At 44.2% G+C, this 21,879-nt stretch overlaps 1 protein-coding gene across 3 annotated transcripts in view; it reads right to left on the minus strand.

The window, feature by feature from the left end:
* Positions 1–21,879, minus strand: part of lrrc75a (leucine rich repeat containing 75A) — a 150,782-nt gene that overhangs the window by 104,825 nt on the left and 24,078 nt on the right. Inside the window, exons 1-2 of one of the 3 annotated variants that reach the window (XM_074678973.1) lie at positions 20,220–20,330; positions 4,320–4,448 (exon numbers count right to left, since the gene is read on the minus strand). The exons of 1 other annotated variant lie outside the window; for it this stretch is intronic. In XM_074678973.1, the coding sequence (XP_074535074.1) occupies positions 4,320–4,448; positions 20,220–20,315 (225 nt within the window). In that variant the 5' untranslated portion in view covers positions 20,316–20,330. Of the gene's footprint in view, positions 1–4,319; positions 4,449–20,219; positions 20,331–21,879 lie in introns of those variants that run through there. One more of the 3 variants, XM_074678971.1, reaches the window with a different exon arrangement.

Raw genomic sequence — 21,879 nt, forward strand, 5'->3', positions numbered from 1 at the left:
TGTGTGTGTGTGTGTGTGTGTGAGTGTGTGTGTGTGTGTGTGTGTGTGTGTGTGTGTGTGTGTGTGTGTGTGTGTGTGTGTGTGTGTGTGTGTGCGTGTGTGTGTTTGTGTGTGTGTGTGTGTGTGTGTGTGTGTGTGTGTGTGTTTGTGTGTGTGTGTGTGTGTGTGTGTTGTTTATTTCTGCTGTTACATGTCAGCAGACAGTGGAGGTCAGTGATAACCATTACCAGCTCCAGTCCATGTAGGGCGAGTGGAGGGGGACACAGTTAGCCGCTGCTTTATAGGACCCAGTCCACCAGCTGAATGCCACAAGCCGAGCAGAATTCCCTTTGTTACTGTTATAGTCTGCAGTCAGTAATCTGAATGTGAAGGGAGGTTCTTTGTGAGTGCAGGGTAATCAGTGGCACCTGAGGGGAAGGTGTTAAAAGGTGTAGCATGGCAGAGAGTGAGGAGACCTCTCCAGAGCCTCGGACTGGAGAGACGAGTTGGGAGATGTCTCTCCTTTTAAGTGTTACTTTGCTGTTTAAATCATGTTTGGAAAATAAAAAGAAAAATATTTTTGCTATATCTTGGTCCATCTGGATGCTCTCTGTGACACTGAACACGAAACATTTCTTCCCCTAAAGCCATATTTGACACCTGGAGGTGGATTTGCAAAGCCTGGTGTCATCCCCGAAACAAAGGCTGGGTGATAAGTATTCAGCGGTGCATCTTTTATTTCAGCAGCATGGATTACGCAAGCATGACTTTTTCAGTCTGGTTTGACTTTAACTGACGCTGCATTAACATTTACATTTCAACATTTCAAAGCCCTCTGCTGCTTGCAGAGCCTGAAACTTATCTGAGGCTGAGTTCAGGAAAAGCAGAAACAGAGATAGAAGGTGTGAGATGGGACGGACTGTGGGACTAAGCTGAGGAAGAGAATAACACCTCCCTGTCTGCTCTGCTTCACATTAAAACACTCCCTCTGGTGCTCTTCCGCTCTGACTCTGCTCACCCTTCTTCAACTGTTCACCAAATCTTTCCTCTTCCGTTTCCTCTGCAGCATGTGTGAAGAGACGCTCAGCTGAGCAAGGCTCACAGATGAAGAACACATCTATTTCAGCTCCCACAGGACTAACAGCATGGAGCTACTACTGTTCCACTCACAAAGACCCAGGTGGTAATGATCTGCATGGATTCATTATTGTTTTACTTTGCTTTGATCATCTTTTATCTGTTTGAGACATTAATACTGAATTAGTACTGAATTTCACCAGGTGCTCTTTAAATAATCTGACCTACAGGCTCAAATTGAGTCCTTACAGATTTATAAGACTTTTATAATGCTTTCTAAAGTTTAAAATAGAGATATATTTACAAGAATCAGGGTTTAACATCTTTAAAGGGGATATTCTGCTTTCTCATGCTGCAAACATGATCTAACGTACTAATGATTGATGTTCAGACTGAGAGTGTGCAGATTTTCAAACCACTACATACTCATTTGTTGTAGAAATCCCTGAATCAGTCTGTCAGCTGATCAAAAGACTCTACTCAGAGAAAAATACCAGGTCTTCACAAGATTTCCTGATATAATGCCAGCATTGGGCTGGGCAATATGAGAAGAAACCATATTAAGATAGTTTTTTCATATCAGTCAATATCAATATTTATTAGGATATAAATTAAATAACTACTTTGTCAAGCCAAGATGCTCTGTTACGAACAAGTAAGTTGTGAAGATGCCAGAAGGTTATTTTTGACTTGGTTTATTTTTTTTGTCAGAGGTTGAACATGACAGATGTTGTGATGAGCATTATAAACTACTTTAGAGAAATAAAACAGGACCACCTACTGTACTTTTTTATTAGCGAGCGTGTTGCAGGTGATCTATTCAGACTATATGCTCAGCTGATAACAGTAAAGCACCCTTCTTAGATGAGGATTAAGCATGCTACCTGCTGTCACCATGGAGAGTTTGGAGAGCCAAGAGACCCAAAAGGTAAAAAGCAGTTTGAAGCCATGGAGGTGAAGAAATCAGCCGTATGGGTCACAGGCTGCTGCACAGGGGGTGAGAGCTGTGTCCAATTTGGTCCCCCAGAAACAGTTCAGAGATCATTCAGTGGCAGTGGTCCTTCAACTGAGCCACCAGCAGATAAAGAGGGAGGTCCATTAGGCTCGGGTACAGACGAGCACAGCAGGTGAAAACACAAAGCCCCATTTGAAATCAAAACTCAGAAATGGCGTCGTTGGACGATTTGTCTCCACTGTTTTCATTTCTGACAGTCCAACTGTGTTGACACGCACACGGAAGATTCTCTCTCTCTCTCGTCTTTCATTGCACCTCCATGCCGCAATGAGCTCAGGTCTGATACATCACCCTGTGAGTGCTAAATGATTATATCCGTTTCTCCTCCTCCCAGATATCATTGGCTGATCAAATGTTTGTCAAAACATGAACCATTGAATTCTATCCACCATGTCTCATATTTCTATGGAGGAAAAGTTTTTTTTTTTTTTAAATATCTTTATCATTTACCTGTGTCATCACATCAAGATCTCCAAACTGGTTCATGACACGTTGGATGGATGTGCCTCAAACACAAAGGTCTCCCCATAGCTCGACCCCACTCAGGCCTTCAGAGGGCTGGCCAATCAGGGTGAAGGGGGTTTGTGGAGCTGGGAGCCTTTAAGAGACAGCAGCTGAAACAAAGAGTTTCAAACAGAGGCTGAAATAAGAGTATATAAAACAGCAGGGAGAGAAAAACAGGGACTTATTTCTAAGCTGTAAATCATGACAAGCTACTATAGAGGCTCCAGGGGGACAGAATTAGAGGTAAGATCGGGCCTTAAAAATCCAGCCCGACCCGACCCTGGCCCGCGGTATTAAAGCCCGACCCGGCCCGGGCCCGATCAATTAACTTGATTTGCAGGCCCGAGCCCGAAACAAACCAGAAATTTTATATCGCAAGTTTTCTTAATGTTAAAATAACCAACATATTTTTATGCTCATCATAAATGCATTTACACTGTGAAATAACGCTGGAAAAGTTTGTTAAAGATATTTTTGTGTGTGATATTGTGCTCACATGGACGCGCCTCTCTGACAAGGAGAGGAACAGCAGCAGGAGCAGGTCTCTGGGCTTCATTAGATCACAAGGAAAGGCATCTGAGAAACACGGGGTAAAGCCTCCAGAGCGCAGCAGGTTCACTAAAGTCTTCGTTACGAAAGGGGGAAACAAACAGACTTTAAAAATCCTCCGCTGGAGACTGTGCACACGGATGAATCCATTCATACATGTTTCTGGACCAGCTGCTGTTTGCAGAAGTCAGACCTGCTGAGGAAGGTGGTCCAGGGCAGTCATCTCGGTGTAAAGTGCGTATTGTGTGGGTTTTCAGTCTCAGGTCTCGTCCTCTTGAAAATCTGGCATTGAGCGCTGCGTAAAGCACGCGCGTCCCGACTCAATACATAATATATAAATATATGATTATTAAAAAAAATTAGTGAGAGAAAAGGCCAGCCCGACCCGACCTGACCCTACCCTACCAAACCCGACCTGACCCGACCCGACCCGACCCGCCCCGCCCCGACCCGACCCGACCCGACCCGACCCGACCCGACCCGACCCCAAGTTAATTATTGACATTTGGGGCCCGACCCAACCCGAATTTCATGCGGCTCAGGTTCGGGCTCAGGCTCGGGCTTAAGATCTTACCTCTAGACAGAATACAGACTTAAAGAAGCACTGAACCCCCTCTCCAAGATGGTAAATAAGTTTATTTTCACTTTTACAAAGGTTTCACACCACCCTGCAGTATGTCAGACCCAGACACCTTCATTCTAGCCAGCTTTGAAACAGCATGCACTGTGTTTTGTACACTGTGTTGCAATCACACATCCAACCTCTTAATTCTGTCTTCTTCTTCATCCCTCCTCTCTGCTTCCTGTGATAATCATCCAGTATGGCTGCTGTCACGCTCCCTCTCCCAACGCTGCCTCAGTGACTCACTGGACCACATGAATGAACAAACACAATGCACCGTGGATCCCTCAAGGACACACACACACACACACACACACACACACACACACACACACACACACACACAACCACTTAGAGCACTTCCGTAACCCGATAGTGTCAGGCAGGATGAGTGAGGGGATCAGCTGATAGCAGGGCTGTGTCTACTGTCAGCTGTACTCTGCACATTAAGCTGATTTGAAGGTGGGTGTTCTTGTGTGTGTGTGTGTGTGTGTGTGTGTGTGTGTGTGTGTGTGTGTGTGTGTGTGTGTGTGAGAGAGAGAGAGAGAGAGAAAGAGAGACAGTGTGTCGTACCGTCTTAGGGCAGTGGACGTATCGAGCCAGGCTGATAATCAGGTCATGTGTGATTGGGTCAACCAGGTTCCTGAAGCTGGCATAGCGATACAACACGTCATCCAGAGAGGTGGACTCCATGCCCAGGTCCTAAACACACATACACACACACACACACACACACACACACACACACACACACACACACACACACACACACCACACACACACACACACACACACACACACACACACACACACACACACACACACACACACACACACACACACACTCATGTTAAGAACATGTGTACATACAGTCCTTGTAGTACAAGGAACAGTCTATTTATATAACACATATTCCCATGGTGATGACACTCAGTGACTTCTTTCACTGCACTTTTGTTGTTGTATGTTCTGTAATGTTAGCTGAGAGAATAGAATAGAATAGAATAGAATAGAATAGAATAGAAAAGAATAGAAAATACTTTATTCATCCCCGAGGGGAAATTCAGGAGTCACAGCAGCAATCAATAAAACAAAAGTAAGAAAGTGTATAGAAAGTGCAAAAAGGTCCATAAGAAATTAGATGACGCTTCCCGTCCACCACTCTCCAGCCCAGTCAGTCTCCACCTCCACAGGGTCCAGGACTGAGCCTCCCCAGCAGTCTGTTTAGTCTCTGTCTCCTGGATCCTGTCTGCCCACAGCAGGCGAAGCTCCTCCAATGTGGTGCCGGCGTCCGATGTCAGCTCCATCAGCCATGTCCATGAACAGCACGATGCCGCTGGGCTAGCATGACTAGCTCGTCCATTCCACCAGAGATAGATCCCATGTTCCCAACAACGATGGATGGAAGGACAGGTCCACATCGTCACCTCGCATCTCACACCCGAGAACCAGCACGTCATCCTCACCTCCTCCTCCTCAGCTCGAGGGAAATCATCAAGCCCTACACTAGTTAGCATTGAAATGCTACAGGCTGCAAACAGCTATTTTCACATGTAAACAATGCGGCCATGGTTACATGTAGGATCTCCAGACAAACACAGGAGAAAAGTAGTAAAAATATCACTGAAGCCACAAAAAGTTTCGTGTCCATGACCAACAATGAACCATACAAAGTGATGATCCACTCCGAATACAAAGATGACGAAAAAGAGACTAAAAAAATTACAAGAAACGGACAAAGAAGAGAGAGCTGCTGCAACAGGCAACTACTTGGGCAGCGCCTAGCAACGTAGAATAGAACAAGAAGTCTATGACCACTGTTGTTCTTGAATGTTGCTTTACTTGGGATCTTTTTCCTCACTAGCTTTTTACAATCTAGCTCTTCTTACTTCTTGTTCCTTGTTTGCAGTGAAACTTGTGCAATAAATAAAGCTGAAGTTGAGTCAAAAGCCGTTGGGTCAATATTAGCCAACAAGTGATCAGAACATCCTTTATGTGATCTGAAGATTCAATATTCAGCAACCAATGGCCCGTCTAAATCAGGGGTCATCAGTTACATCTGCCCAGGGGTCAGCTTTACTTAACTTCAGCAGACCCCGTGAGGGTAACTTGCTGTCTGACATGACTAAAAAAGACTCAATTTTTTCAGCCTCAGTGACAATGTTGATTTATTGATTTTCATTTCAAGCATATTGTATTATTTAATTTTTGTCAGTGTTAACAGACTCATATTACCTGTACTGCAGTTAGCCAGCAGGGGGCAACTGAAATAGTTTGGGTTTCATCTTTATGAGTCTGTCAAGCAATCTGTCAGAGTCAGAGTCAGGAGCTGTGTTGTAGGTTGTTGAGAAGAGCAGCAGAAGAAAGGCCTTCACTATTTACATGAAGCTCAGAAAATGTCACTCCCAAAGAGCCTGAAGGGGGCATCATGTAGAAAAGCTACACTTTAACCCTTTGACCATTTACTGCCTGAATTAATTCACAATTATAAAAATAGATTGTTTTATGTGTTTTTGCGTTTTCAAAGATGTTAAATTAAGCTGCGATTGTAAATTTGAGTATAGTACACACAATAGTTATAACTTATATTATATACAGAAACACAAGAATTTCACCCCCTGACCAATGCATCGTGGTATAGGGGATACGATACAATCTTTGGTTAGTGTAGAATATGAGTTAATAGGTAATAATGAGATGCAAAGGTCATTTCAGCTGCATAAAGACCCAACAGGGTATGTCGTAAATTTGGTCAACTCCTTGTAGTTTAACCCTACAAGGGGTTTACCAACCTGCTTTAACCTTTTGGTAAAATTACTTTTTAAAGCAAGTGAAATCATTGAAAATATGTAAGTCCTGATACGGCCATCTCTATAGCTTGAAATAATTTTTCTGAGTTTTGTGGTCTCTGATCTCAGTGCTCCAACAATAAAAAAGGAAGTTAAGGCTTTTATGAAGAATGGACTGATGAGTATGTCTCTACAGCTTATAGAAACGCAGTACCTGTAACACTTAAACCAAACTGGAGAGAACAACTGGGAAAAAAAACAACACAAATTAACCAAAGTCAGCTTTAGAGGTTTTCTAACCGATGGTTATCCCAACAGCCAGAAAGGTTGTGAAAGTAAACTTCATGACATGATCCCTGTGTTTAGGTCTCTGAGCTGCTCCTAACTCCTCTCTCCCTCTCTCTCAGGAACCTGCAGGTGGGCGGGGTCCCCGGCTCGGGGTCGAGGAGCACCTGAGTCGCATTGCTCATTTAACATCGACGCCAGACAATTCCTGCGTCCAGCTCATCTCTAGTGTCTTGTCTAGTCGTGAGATCTTCTGTTCTCAGTTTATTGATCCTTCGCTTCCGAAGTGATTTTCCGTTGTTTTGCCATTTTTAGTTTCCCGTTGTGGGTTATTTGGTTCGTTTATTACTCTTTTGTTTTTCTTGTATTTTCCCTGTATGGTGGTTTTTCTGTTTTTTCCTGTGAAATAAACCTTTGGGAATTTTTTTCACTCTTCAACTGGATTCAGACCTGATTCTTTGGCACATGACAGAAAATCGTCTGGCCCGAAAAAAATGAATCCAGAAGAGTCAGAATGGCTCAAGAAAGCCCTCACCAGCCAGACGGCGAAAGTTCACCAGCACGAGTCTGCTCTACACCAGGTGATGGATCACCTGCACCAGCTGTCCACCAACGTCTCCCAGCTCAGGGATCAGCTGACAGCCATGAGGGACCAGCTGAGCTCCGCAGCTAGCTTTCCAGCACCTCAGCAGCCTCCAGACTCTCCATCCGGGCCTGCCTCGTTAGCTAGAGAGCCTTACATTCCTATCCCAGCCAGGCATGGGGGGGATCAAGGGACATGTTCACAGTTTATGCACCAGTGCTCACTAGTCTTTTCACAGCAGCCTCTCACATATTCCTCCGGTAATGCTAAAATAGCTTTTGTCATGAGCCTGTTAACAGGTCAGGCGGCTGCTTGGGCTCTAGCCATTTCTAATCAACACGCTAACCTGCTGTCTAATTATCAACATTTCATAAATGAAATGAAGCGGGTGTTCAACCGTCCCATAAAGGGGAGACAAGCCGTCGGACACCTGTTAGACATGCAGCAAGGTAATCACTCAGTTTCGCAATCCGCCCTTGATTTCCGCATTTTAGCAGCAGAAAGCAGGTGGGGGGATTTAGAGCCACAGGCAATATTTAAGAGGGGGCTGAGTAGCATCATCCTGGATGAATTGGTTCTCAGGGAGGAATGCGGGAGTCTTAATAACCTTATTGATTTAGCGATTAGACTTGATAACTACAAGAGGGAGAGACTCAGGGAGAGGCAGGAGAAGACGTCCACCACCCTAGCGCCTGCATGAGATCCCTCACTCACCAGCCCGTCCTCAGGAGGTCCAGCAGCTCCAGTGGAGGAGCCCATGCAGCTGGGTCGAGTGCGTCTCTCTCCCGCGGAGCGTCAGAGGCGCATGGTGGAGTGCCTCTGTCTCTACTGTGGCCAGGGAGGACATTTCATCGGCCGGTGTATGGAGGTGCCAAAAGGAAGGGCTCACCAGGGAATGGAGGATCATTGGTGAATTGAATCTCTTCCTCCTCGTCATCCCGCATCCTGATACACGGTACTGTTCACACTGCACAACACACCCTCCCCGTCGAGGTTTTGGTGGATATAGGAGTGGATGATAATTTTGTACATCGTGACTATGTAAATCAACACAACTTACCTGAGTACAAACTGGCCACACCTAAAGAGGTGTTGGCCATCGATGGAAAGCTATTAGAGATTGTCACACATCGCACTGATCCAGTCAAACTAGTCCTCTCCAGCAACCACCACAAGCATGTGGAATTATATGTAATAAACTCTCCTCTTAATTCAGTTGTGTTGGGAATCCCTTGGCTGAAAAGACACAACCCCCACGTGGACTGGACAACTGGGACAGTGCGTAAATGGAGCTAGTACTGTCACGCCGACTGCCTTCGGTCAGCTCTCCCCTTCCAGACACCGGCCGAGGAAATCAATTTAAGTAATGTCCCAGCAGAATACCATGATCTGAGGGAGGTGTTCAGCAAATCCTCAGCCAGCACGCTTCCTCCTCACCACCCATATGACTGTACAATAGACTTGTTACCTGGATCACCCCTCCTGACCAAGCGGTTATACAACCTCTCCAAGCCTGAAAGAGAGGCTATGGAGAGGTATATAACCGACTTGGTTGCGGGGGGGTTGATCCGCCCCTCTTCTTCACCAGTAGGGGCGGGATTTTTCTTTGTTAAGAAGAATGACAAAACTCTTCGCCCATGTATCGATTATTTATGTCTCAACGAAATCACTGTAAAAAATAAGTACCCCCTCCCATTGATTGACTCGGCTTTCAGGCCGCTCCATTCTGCCCGCATTTTTACCAAGCTAGATCTCAGGAACTCTTATCACCTGGTACACATTGGGGGGGGGGGGTGAATGGAAAACTGCCTTCAACACGCACTTAGGGCACTTCGAATATTTAGTTATGCCTTTTGGTTTGACTAACGCCCCCACGGTGTTTCAGTGTTTAGTGAATGATGTGCTCAGAGACCTGCTTAATCATGTGGTTTTTGTCTACTTAGACGACATACTGATTTTTCCTAGCTCCATAGAAGAGCATGTTGGTCATGTGAGGGATGCGCTTCAGAGACTGTTGGAGAACAAACTATTTGTTAAAGCTGAAAAATGTGAATTTCATGTCTCCTCCACGAGCTTCTTGGGTAACATTATTGAGGAAGGACAGCTGCGAGCCAACCCAGTTAAGGTGCAGTCGGTAAGGGATTGGCCGGTCCCCATCTCCCGGAAGCAGCTCCAGCGTTTCCTGGGTTTCGCCAATTTTTTACCGACGTTTTGTAAGAGGTTACAGCCAGATAGCAGCACCGTTAACAAAACTTACATCTGTAAAACAAAACTTCACCTGGTCACCTGAAGCAAACTTAGCTTTCCAAGAGTTAAAAAATAAATTCATTAATGCTCCGATTCTTGTCCACCCAGATCCTGAGCGGCAGTTCGTGGTCGAGGTTGATACCTCGGATTCAGGGGTCAGGGCCGTACTCTCTCAAAGGAACATCAAGGACAACAAGCTCCACCCCTTCTTCTCCAGACGCCTTTCTCCAGCGGAGAGGATTTATGTCGTGGGGAACTGGGAGCTCCTGGCGGTGGTGCTGGCTCTTCAAGAGTGGCAGCATTGGCTGGATGGAGCCGCCCAGCCTTTCATAGTGTGGACAGACCACAAGAACCTCTCGTACCTGCACTTGGCCCGTCGGTTGAACTCACATCAGGCCCGGTGGGTGTTGTTTATTCACTCTCACATAGCGCCCAAGACTGAAGAACGTGAAGCCCGACGCCCTGTTCTGCCAGGAGGGGGCTGGGGAAACCATCTTCCCAGCGTCCTGCGTGGTAGGCGTCCGGTGGCGTCCGGTGGCGGTTGGAAGAGGAGGTGAAGGAGGCTCTCCAGACGCAGCCAGCGCTGGAAGGATGTCCCCCCGGCCGTCTCTACGTTCCCCCCGACTTTCGTTCATCTGTGCTCACCTGGGGGCACGCATCACGGGTAGCCTGCCACCCTGGAATAAAACGAACTCTGTCCCTGATTCAGCAGTGGTTCAGGTGGCCATCTATGGGGGCAAACGTACGGACCTTCATCGCCACCTGCTCTGTCTGCGCCCAAGGAAAGACCTCTCATCGCCCCCGGCGGAGCTACTCCAGCCCCTACCAATTCCTCACCACCCCTGGTCCCACATCGCCGTGGACTTTGTGACTGGGTTACCACTGTCGGGAGGTAACGACACTATTTTGACAATTGTTGATCGGTTCTCCAAGGCGGTTCACTTCGTCCCTCTCCCTAAGCTACCCTCTGCCTTGGAGACCGCCAATTTACTGGTTTCCTATGTTTTCAGATTGCACGGAATTCCACAGGACATTGTTTCGGACAGAGGACCCCAGTTCACATCGCAAGTGTGGAAAGCATTCTGTCTGGCGGTGTCGAGCCTGACGTTGGGGCACCACCCCCAGTCCAACGGGCAGACGGAGCGGGCCAACCAAGACCTCGAGTCCGCACTGCGCTACATTACCGCCCGCCACCCTTCCTCCTGGGCCACCCACCTGCCCTGGGTGGAGTACGCCCACAACACCCTCATCAGCTCCACCACCGGCATGTCCCTGTTCATGGTAAACCACGGATACCAACCCCCTTGTTCCCCTGCCAAGAATCCGAGTATCCACGCCGCTGAATTACTGCAGTGACTTACTTGCAGGCGATTTTTTTTCTGATTCGCTCAATTTTCCGACTGCCAAACAATGGGGTGTCATTTCCTCTCCACCTGTTGCTATGGTGTTGTTGATTACCGGCATGGAGAAGTTCCTTTTTGCCCGTAATGCGTCCCTCCATGTCGTAAACTCTGTGTGTTCGGCCAGCTGAACCTTGAATATTTAGGGGCATGTTATGTAAATTACGATTGTTTTCAGCCGCCGCATTTATCAACAACTGATCAGGCGTAAGCCATGATTGACCCTGGTACACACGTTTCACAAATCACACGTGAACGTTGCCATAAACTGATTTTTACAGCAAGACCTGCGCAAATTCCTACACAAGATTGATAAATGAGGGCCAATATGATTGTCTTATGTCAGAGGGGGAGGAGTTGGAGGTGGAATAGCCAATCAGATGTGTAATACTCAAAAAAGGGAACAGTTTTACGTCACATCCGTCTCACATTGGAGCTGGCTTCCGATTCATGTTGGAGCTGCCGTTAGCCAGCTGAGAGTGGAGGTCTGCAGCTGGACCCCTCTCAAATAACTTGTAGCACTTTGTTGCGCTGACTAATGTTTTCCCTTCTGTCTAAGGTTGGTAATGTTAATTGTTCATGCTGGAACATTGCCTTTCTGGTTCATGATAATTGTTGATTATATGACAGATAAAATGTTTCAAACAAATTTTTATATGTCGGACCAAATTGCTCATTGAGTTGTTAAGTAAACAAGTAAGTAAACCTTTTTTGTTTTTAATTCATACAGTCACATTATTTTTTATAAATATGGTTGATTTATCTAAATAATGTAATTCTTAAAAAGTTTTTAAAGTCCAAAATTATCACTGTGAATATTAAATGTGAATGATTAAGGTTGCAAGTATGAAGTTTTTCTACAAGAAAAAAAAATGACCAAAGTTTATATTTAACATTTGGCAATCTATGAGCTCTAATTTCCTAGACCAGGTGCAAGCACAGGCTCACCTCCCAAGAGAGGCGCAGTCAAGGCGCAGATGAGCGCGTCCACGCCTCCCTTCACGCAAATGGCAGAGAGGGAGAGAAAAGCCGTGAGTGGGTTTAACACAGCCGAACGCTGTCTTCACCAATCAAACGAGTGCCTCTCCTCGCCTTTAAATGCGCTGCAGCCAAGGGGCAGCGTCTGATTGGTCTGAGTGATCCCCAGCACCACCGAAACAGTGTGCTGGAAAGACCCGGTAGTAGAGACGGTCAGAGCCGCTGTCCCTGCAGCAGGAGAATGGACAGCGGGGCGCATCGGAGGACACGAAGCACGTCACCGTGTGGGCCAGCTCCCGGGACCCTAATCTGTTCCTTTGTCATTAATAGGAGTAAAAAATTAAGAGACAGTTACACAGCTGGCTTATCCAATCAGAATATTTTTGATCCACCTGCACTCCTGGTTTGTCATCGCGAAATAGCAGAACCTTTGGTGATATACTGTATACTCTCCCGGTGTCTCCTCCAGTGGCAATTTTAGGGCCTGGGGTGGCCGGTGCCGCCCCTGAAAACTCATTGGCCACCCCTTTGGCCACCCCAGATCTGATAGGTAGTTGGCCAAGTTCGTCAACACAAGAAACAAGAGAAATGCTGTCAATCAATGGTGATGGCTGACTGACTGATCTTAAGTCAGTTTTACACTTTTAACTTCCACAATATGGTCGGACTGAGGCTGCAGTGAGCTGATTTCTGATCAGCGGAGCTTTTTCCAGTGACCATGCAGGTCTGGGATCAGTAGAGCCATGAGATGAGCACACTGCATCTCCGTGTCACCTACAGCTCCGGCAAAACAGGACCAAGACAACATTCAATGTAACTTGATAAAAACGGATTCAGACAATTGAGAGGTATGGTAATTTACAGTGTTGGGCATTAACATCAAATAGCATCGTTAGTAGTTTAACTACATTTTTCAGTAACAACGTGGTTGTGTCGTTTACAAAAAGAAAGAACGTCTCAATAGCTTCGCTGATTTTTTGGTCATGTACCGGGGTAGCGAACGCAAAAGTTACATTGAACATTTTAAAATGATTCCTGTTGATGTGCTTGAAGCAGAGCTTTCTCCTACAGTCTCATCTCACACTTGTAAGGATCAGACTTTGACGCCATCTTCAAACGCTGCTATGTCTGTGTCAACCAATAAAAGCGGAAGAACCGTTGAAGTCGTCACTCAACAATCCCTGCCTGCAACTTCACTGCATTTACACACACACACACACCCACTTCAGTTCACTGAGAGATGGCTGAAAAGGAAGGAGAAGAGGAGCAGCCAGAGCAGTCACCAACCTAAATCGATGAGTTTTTGTAAATTAAAAAAAAAAAAAAAAAAAAAAAAAACGGGGAAAAGTTGTGTGTTCAGATGCCTACTGTGCCAACCCAAGGCGAAGTTTCTGTCAACTTCAGTGACTTTAAACACAAATCCTAGAGCCCACATACAGGGGACTACCAGATATGCAGAACCAGCAATTAAGCTAACCACCACATGTCAACTGTAGAATAAGACGTCAACACAAACATGCTACTTTTCCACTGCCAACAATTTGTGTGGCAGTAAATTAATTTAATTAAGCGTGAGGATGTAGTGGCAGTGTTTGAGTGTGTGTAAGGTGGGGGATAATTAAATTGATACATATAGGAGGGAAGAGGTATGGGAAAAAATGATCTAACAGTAAAACAAAAATCTGTATTCAGTATTACTGTTAACACTAATGAGCAAATGGCTGAAAAAATAAAACAAAGTGTAACAAAAGTGATGGCATAAACAATCAAATGTCTTAATCTTACACTGAAGACCAAAACAAAGTTAAGTAGTAGAGGATAAACTTGATTTAAGTAAACACTGATAGTAAACTAAACAATTTACCCAATTTTATATACATATATATATATATATTTATCTGTGTGTGTGTGTGTGTGTGTGTGTGTGTGTGTGTGTGTGTGTGTGTGTAAGAGAGAGAGAGAGAGAGAGAGAATAATTCCGTGATACCAAGGCTACCCCAGACACTTTGTGTCCCATCCTGGCCACCCTAGTAAAAATGTCCTGGATACACCACTGGTCACCGCCTTATCCTCCTTACTCCATCAGGGACTCCATCTTTTTAGATTACGTTAAAACTAAAGACTAAAACAGAGAAATATGGGAAATCACGGGTAAATCCTGAGTGACATACATTTATTTTGTCTCTTTTCTTCTTTGTCTTTTCTCTCCCTCTTTTCTTTGAATTAAATGAAATGAGAGAAGCCAGATATATACTCAGTATCAGATGTTAAGGCTGTTTATTGTTTAATAGTAAGATGTGTATCAAACTTCCAGCTGCCGTCAGGTTAACTTTCCATTATGACAAACAGCTTTAATCTGACATCAGATGTGACGGGACAGTTAAAATAGATATAAATGTATATGCTGGTTCAGACTGGTACATTAAATAGTGTTTGCTGTGATTGTTTACTGCATAAAATGTGCCTGACACTTTGGAAACCTGCCTCTGAGGCTTTGTTGACATGTGTGTGCACATGTGCGCCTGTCACCAAATTACAGCTGCGGAGGGTGCGCTCCGCCTTGCGCCGGGGATAGACCAGGTTGGAGCTGGCGGGCTTTCAGCGCACTTTTTTTGGCACAAAATTGTCACTGCGCCAACATGAATCTGCCGACACCTCCCCCTGGTGCACCGTCAACTCCCCCTGGCGTGCCGTCACACCCATCCCTGCGCAGACAGTCTACCAAATTGTCAAATTGGCAGCGCACGGAGGTGTGCCGCACGAAATTAACACTGCGCAGGGTGCACTAGGCTTGCGCCTCCTGCGCTGCGCCACACAAAATTAGAGACCAATGTGATATTAATGAGAAAGCCATTTATGTGTGTGAAAACATCATTATTATTGGGACAAAACCACTGCACAAACAGCCACTTAATATTTACTCTACAATGTGAAGCATGATAAAGATGAGGTAACCCCCCCTAAACACATGAGATAATGCTGAGATTTTATCTGCTTGAACAATTTTATTATATTTCTTTCTTAGCTACTACCAAGTGTGCTTCAGCCCCATAGGATTGCATCTAAAATAAATTAAGCTAATTACTATGCACATATAAATAAGTTTAATTTATTTAATTTAAACAGATTGTCCCCGTTATGTTATTGAGATTGCAAAAGACTACATATATACTAACACATTTACCCAAGCAGCAATGTTCTCCCATGCTGCCTCCCTCTCTTTTTTGCAGCTGAGGCTGTGTTGCTCTTTTTTTCTATGTTTGAACTCTTCATATGCACGCATTAAAATTTCTATTTGAATTGGGGTGAAAAACGTGTCCCTTCTCCTCTCTGTTGCCATGGTGTATCATTGAATCTTGGCTCCATTGATGCTGGCTTTTTATGGTTGGGCTGCACATGCTTATCCCTAGGTGAAACTACTCCAAGTTGATTAAACTAACTCAAATCAACTGTTCTGAAACTGAAAACTCAGAGTTTTCTATCTCAAAGTAGATCAACTCAAAGTTCAGAATTAGACTCAGAGTTCATTGAAACTGCTTTGTGAAATGGACCCCTGCTCTTTAAGCTCTGGGGAGAGAGAAGACCAGTGCCAGAGTATTCCGGCTGCTTCACGTGGTACCTGGGTTGCCTTCTGGAAAATTCCAGATTTTGGATTACCTTTTGAGCTTTAGCTAAAGCTAATTGCTGTTTTCTTCTTTTTTTCCAAGTGCCTCCCTGTACCTCCTGCTTTGCCGCCCAAGCTCTCCCACACTTAGGACTTAGGACAAAGGGAATCTCCCCAGCACCACTACACAATAAAAGTTCTGAAATTGCCTTCTCTGCCCCTTCCTTGCTTTTGGGTCCAAACTCAAACAACTGGTTTAAAACCTTAACAAAAACCTTGTTTTTCCTTGTTTTTAACCTCTTATAACTAATGAAAAATGAAACTTTTCAGAACAAAGAGGACCTGAAAACAAGGCAGGTGAAGGAAAAAAAAACTCCAAAGCAAATCCTATTATCTTTATATTAATATGTTTATGTTACAGCCAGGTGTGTGTGTGGCAGAGGCTGCTCCTGTAGGGGATGAATGCAGACTGAATGTTGTCTGCTCACACACACACTCAGTAAAAGTAAAAAAAAAAGGGGGTGGGGGGGGGGGGGGGGGGGGGGGGGGGGGGGGGGGGGGGGGGGGGGGGGGGGGGGGGGGGGGGGGGGGGGGGGGGGGGGGGGGGGGGCGGGCTGTATAATTCTGTGTGTTTGGTTTGTTTGTACAGACAGCTGATCGCCAGTGGAGTGGCAGCAGCAGAGCAACTGTATTTGGAGATAAAGGAGAGTTGGGGCTGATGCTCGCTCCCTATCAGAGAGGTATGAGTCACTGAGGTTTCCCGGCCAGCTTTTGTTTAGTGTGGGCAAATTAGTGAGTGAATAATACACATACACATACAAACACACAAACTCTCTCTCTCTCACACACACACACATTCACACAAACACACACACACACACACACACACACACACACACACACACACACACACACACACACACACACACATATATAAATCAGCTGCTGTGTTTTCATGTGGATAGGAGCAACTTTAGCAGCAGCACAGCAAAACACTGGAGAACCATCAGTGTTTTTGTTTTTTTGCCTTTTTTTTTGTGTCTGTTACAACTTACCACAGCATGTGTTACAACCTACCCGGGAGTGGGTCGGTTGTAACAAAGGAAATCAATCAGCTACCTGCATAATGTTAGTCTTGCTGAAAGGACCCTAGTGACTTCAGTCTTTGAGCCTGGGGTCTGTTTTGATTTTATTGGATTTGGGGTTGTCTTCTGATGATATCCCAGTTTGTAGTATTTTGGTATTCAGCTGTAAAATTGCATCAAACTCATCTGCTGTCATGTTTCGAGCAGCGCACAGCTGATTGCTTTGACCAAACAGCACTCAGAGAGTGAGGCAGAGTGCGCAGAAAAGTGAAAGGGAAAGTTAAAAACATGCCGTGTTTGTTTCTTGTTGTGGGGAGTTGGAAGAGAATCAGGGATCATACAGGCAGCAAAGCAACCCCAAATAAGCAAGTACACTCTAGAAAACAAGCCCTGGGAACCTGCAACCCGAGACTGAGATGTGCAAGCGACTTTCATCTCTCCTCTCTCAATATCATAACACACATACATAGGAGAATTTTTCTGGGTGGGCGGGGAGCGTGGTGCTAGCTGTGAGAGGAGCACCGCCTGAGCAGCAGAGAGTGAAACGAGCGAATCACCTGAGAGATTTATGTTCTATCAACTGTTTTCTGTTTATACTCGATGGTTGCAATATAGCGGTTTTATACATCTCACGTACAAAAGCCCGCGATACATCGAGTATACTCGACATATCCCCCAGCCCTACTTCTGTGTTCCCTCTATTGCTGGGTTAGCACGGCTAGCTTGTCCATCTTATTGGTCGTAGAGCTTACATTTCCAATAGGACAGGTCAATGTCATCACTTCTTAGCTCACACCTGAGAACCAGCATGTCGTCCTCACCTCCTTCCTCTCCCCTTGTGGGAAATCACCAGGCCTTGAGCCAGTCAGCATTGACATGCTACAGGCTGCTAACAGCTGATTTTACATGTAAAGAATGTGGCCATGGTTACATGTAGGATCTCAAGACAAACAGGAGCAAAAATAGTAAAAATATCACTGAAGACAAAACCAATTTGGTGTCCACAACCAACAAATGAGCCATACAATGCAATGATCCTCTCTAAATGCAAAAAAAATGATAAAAAAGAGATGAAAAAATTGCAAGAAACGGACAAAGAAGACAGAGCCGCTGCAACAGGCAGCCACATCCAACAGGGTGGTGCCTAGGAACAAGTAAAGGTGAGATATGAAGCAAAAACCTCCTTCCATCAATGAGAGCATTGAAGATGCAACGTGGCTGGGTCTTCCAGCATGACAATCCCAAACACACTGCTCGGACAACAAAGGAGAGGCTCTGTAAGAAGCATTTCAAGGTCCTGGAGTGGCCTAGCCAGTCTCTAGACTTCAACTCCATAAAAAATTCAGGGAGAGAGTTGAAAGTCCATGTTGCCCAGCGACAGTCCCAAAACATTATAGCCCTAGAGAAAATCTGCATGGAGGAATAGGCCAAAATACCAGCTATTGTGTGTGCAAACCAGGTCAAGACTTACAGGAAACTTTTGACCTCTGTCATTGCAAACAAAGGTTATGTTACAAAGTATTGAGTTGAACTTTTGTTATTGACCAAATACTTATTTTCCACCATAATTTACACTCAACTTCTATAAAAATTCTACAATGCGATTTCCTAGATTTTTTCTCATTTTGTCTCCAACAGTTTAAAATCCAAATTAAAATCAGGAAAATGTGTACCTTTAAAAAATTAAACACACACACACACAGGGGCGGATCTAGAAAAATATTTATGGGGTGGCAAGAGGGGGGCAGGAATTTTTTCAGGGTGGCAACCTACATCATATGCCTTTAAACTGAAGCAGTTATCGGACTTTGATGAGAAATAGGCAATTTATTTGGTACATAACTTTGAACATACTATACATTCCACATGTAAGCAGCATTTGTATAAGAAAAATCTATCCTAATGGACTGTAATAAGGTCAGCAGCATAAATAAACAATGGAAATCAGTAGGTCATGGCACATAAACAAGGGACTGGACATTGCTTTTATTGTTTGCATTAACATCAAAATCACATTAAACCTGAATAGAGGTCCCACATGACTACGTTAAGCTTCCAGTCAAAAAAACTACAACATTTTGTAACTAAGTTCATACAAGTTGTGTATGTACTGTAATATACAAAAAATAAGAGCTATGAAAAAACAAGAACAGCAAAAACACTGCTTCATAGTCAGAGAAGCAGCACCACTGTCTTTCATTGTTGCTTTTTTCCAATTTCGATATCCATTTAATGAAGTAAACACAGTCTTGGAAGCTTCTGGAAGGGAGAAATGACGACAGGAAAAATAGTGTGCTGCGTCCTTGGACTGAGAGTACTCTAACCAGAGGTTAGCTTGGTACCACTCACTGTGGAAGCTTCTCCTGGCTCCTCCCTGAAGAGTCTTTGGAAAACTTTCCCTCTTTGGCTGTGTCGGTGGTTCACCTCTGGACTTTGATAAATCTAGAAGATGGAGGGGAGAAGGTTCACTACTATAATGAATCTGCACCAAAATATAACAACTTAAAACAATTCATTATATCCATTAGGCTGTGTAAACATACATACTAACATTTTAGCCAGGGAGAATATTTTTGGTATGTTCAATTTTGGACTTTAAACTGAGCAATAGATCTAAAATACAATGTACACAAAATATTAATATTCTGTTACCATCTGACTACTTTAACATTTACATTTTAACATTTACGAAGTACTTAAATTTAAGCAAACATGAATATTTATTTTAAAAAGTCTAAACAATAGCTGTTAAATCAAATGACAGCAAAATGTGAATTTCGGTAATTGTCATATGTAACTTGGTAAATTATGTAGGAACAATTTCCATACCATGGGGACCAGCTCTACTGGAGGTCGCTGGTGCTGGCTCAGGCACTGTCATTTCCCTTTCACTTCCCTGTCTCTTTGCCATCTGATTTTGGTGGTGCTCTCCTTCCACCTTGTCTCCACCCTTTCTTTCTCCGTCCACCTTGTCTCCTTCTCTCTCTGTCCTTCCACCTTGTCTTCTTCCTCTCTCTCTCCTTCCACGTTCTCTTCTTCCTCTTTGTCTCCTTCCACCTTGTCTTCTTCCTCTCTCTCTCCTTCCACCTTGTCTTCTTCCTCTCTTTCTCCTTCCACCTTGTCTTCATCCTCTCTTTCTCCTTCCACCTCATATCGTACCTTATTTTGTGTTTCTCTGACCTTGAAAAAAGTGTACAGGCTCCCTTTTCTCTTCATTTCTGTGAGATTCAAAGTAAATTTACAAGGTTACCCTTTACAGATACTAAATCAATATTAACTGTGTTTATGAGCTATAACGTGTGGATCACTGTGTCTGTGTTTATATGCGAGCGAGACGCATAGGGCTGGTTTTGGTTCGATGGGTTTTTAGCAGAAACACTGTCCCTTTGGACTCTGATTTTTCTTCCTGTGAACGTCTTTTCAGCCTGTGGCATGGCTTACACTCACACACACACACACACACACAATGCCGTTATTCGGGTGAGCGGCAGGTGGTTTTTACCTCTTTCCTCGTGCCTTCCTCCTCGACTCCCGACTGGCTCTCTCTCGCTCCGCGTCCATAGACTAACTGTGTGTTCGCTCGCCTCTCCCAACACATAAGTCTCGGCCTGTGGCTCTAGCGCTCTCCCGTGCTACATTCACTGTCGTCGGACATCGGAACTTCCTGCTCGTAACTGTTCATTTTTTCTATCAGTTCATTACTGCCAGTTGGGGTGGCAGTAGGGGTGGCAAGGGTTTATTTTAGGGTGGCACTTGCCACCCCATGCCACCCTGGTAGATCCGCACACGCACACACACACACACACACACACACACACACACACACACACACACACACACACACACACACACACACACACACGCACACGTCTCTACAATCTGTCAGCTGAATCAGGATATGTCTTTAACTTTCAAACACACAGGGAGAATACCCTGAAATAAAACGGCTACAGCTAAAGAAACTCTGGATAAACACAAAAAGTAAATTAATCTGCTTTTTGAAGAAGCAAATTCTCTTTAAAACCATATCATTGTTTAAAATCTGTCCTGATTTGTTCATAAAATGTCTTCAAATATTCACATCCACTGGCCAGCTCCATAGGCACCACTAACTACATCTGAACTGCTGGACACACAAGTCCTGCCCGGTGTCTGTAAGGTGTCATATATCCTTTAAAATCTGCTCTGCTGTAAACAAAGCAATAGATATGTCCTGGATCCTCTCTAAATGCTACTATTAGCTACGCTCATTATCCAGCCAAAGCATGAGTCCAAGTTTAAGACTGAGTCATTAGCACAAGTTTGATTAAAGTCGCGAGTCCTCCATATCCTGGACTCCAGTTTCTTGAATAAAACAGTGTTTTTTTTAGGGGTGCACCGATCACAATTTTCTGGCCGATCACCGATCCTTGAAAAGTCTGACCAGTCGATACCGATTTTTGCCGATACCGATTTTTCTTTTTGTAATCAATAGCACACACTTTCAATGTTCCAATGTTATTTTATTGAAAAATACTGTAAACAATACAAATTGGATGTTTTGACTGCACATAAACAAATATAAAGAAAAAGTTGTGAATATTGCTGTCCAAACAAGTCTTTCATTTTCCAAATTTAAAAAAATAAACAATACTTGTGTAACAGGTTACACTGAAGGCCCTCCTTGAGCCTCTTACCAAAAATAAAGTGCACAGCAGTATTTTGCTATTATAAATAAAGAAAATCGCAAGGCTTGAGATAGTTAATAAAATAATTATCTACAAGACAAACTAACAGCAAAACTTAAACCTTGATTTAAGTGTATATATATAAACCTTGAAATAATTTGAATCAGCTTGTAGGAAAAAGACTCTTAAGAGTCAAACATTCTCCAAAAAAAATCAAGTGTAGCATGTGTAATAACAGCTTGTAGGAAAAAGACTTAAGAGTCAAACATTTTCCAAAAAATTACAGTGTCGCATGTGTAATATTTCTAAAAGTCAACTGTAGGGAATAACATGGATTATCATGTCATAGTTAAGTTGTTCTTACAGATTTACTACAGTCACTTGTACATTAGTGGCAGGTTTTTCTTGATAAACAAAAGCATTTCTGCTTTTTCACCAGAAAGGCAACTTCTTTTCTCATTTACAACATGTCCAGCCAAGCTAAACAGGCGCTCG

Source organism: Halichoeres trimaculatus, unplaced genomic scaffold (assembly GCF_033239565.1).
Source record: "Halichoeres trimaculatus isolate MK-OKI-2021-1 unplaced genomic scaffold, fHalTri1.1 fHalTri1_scaffold_9, whole genome shotgun sequence".
Lineage (NCBI taxonomy): Eukaryota > Metazoa > Chordata > Actinopteri > Labriformes > Labridae > Halichoeres > Halichoeres trimaculatus.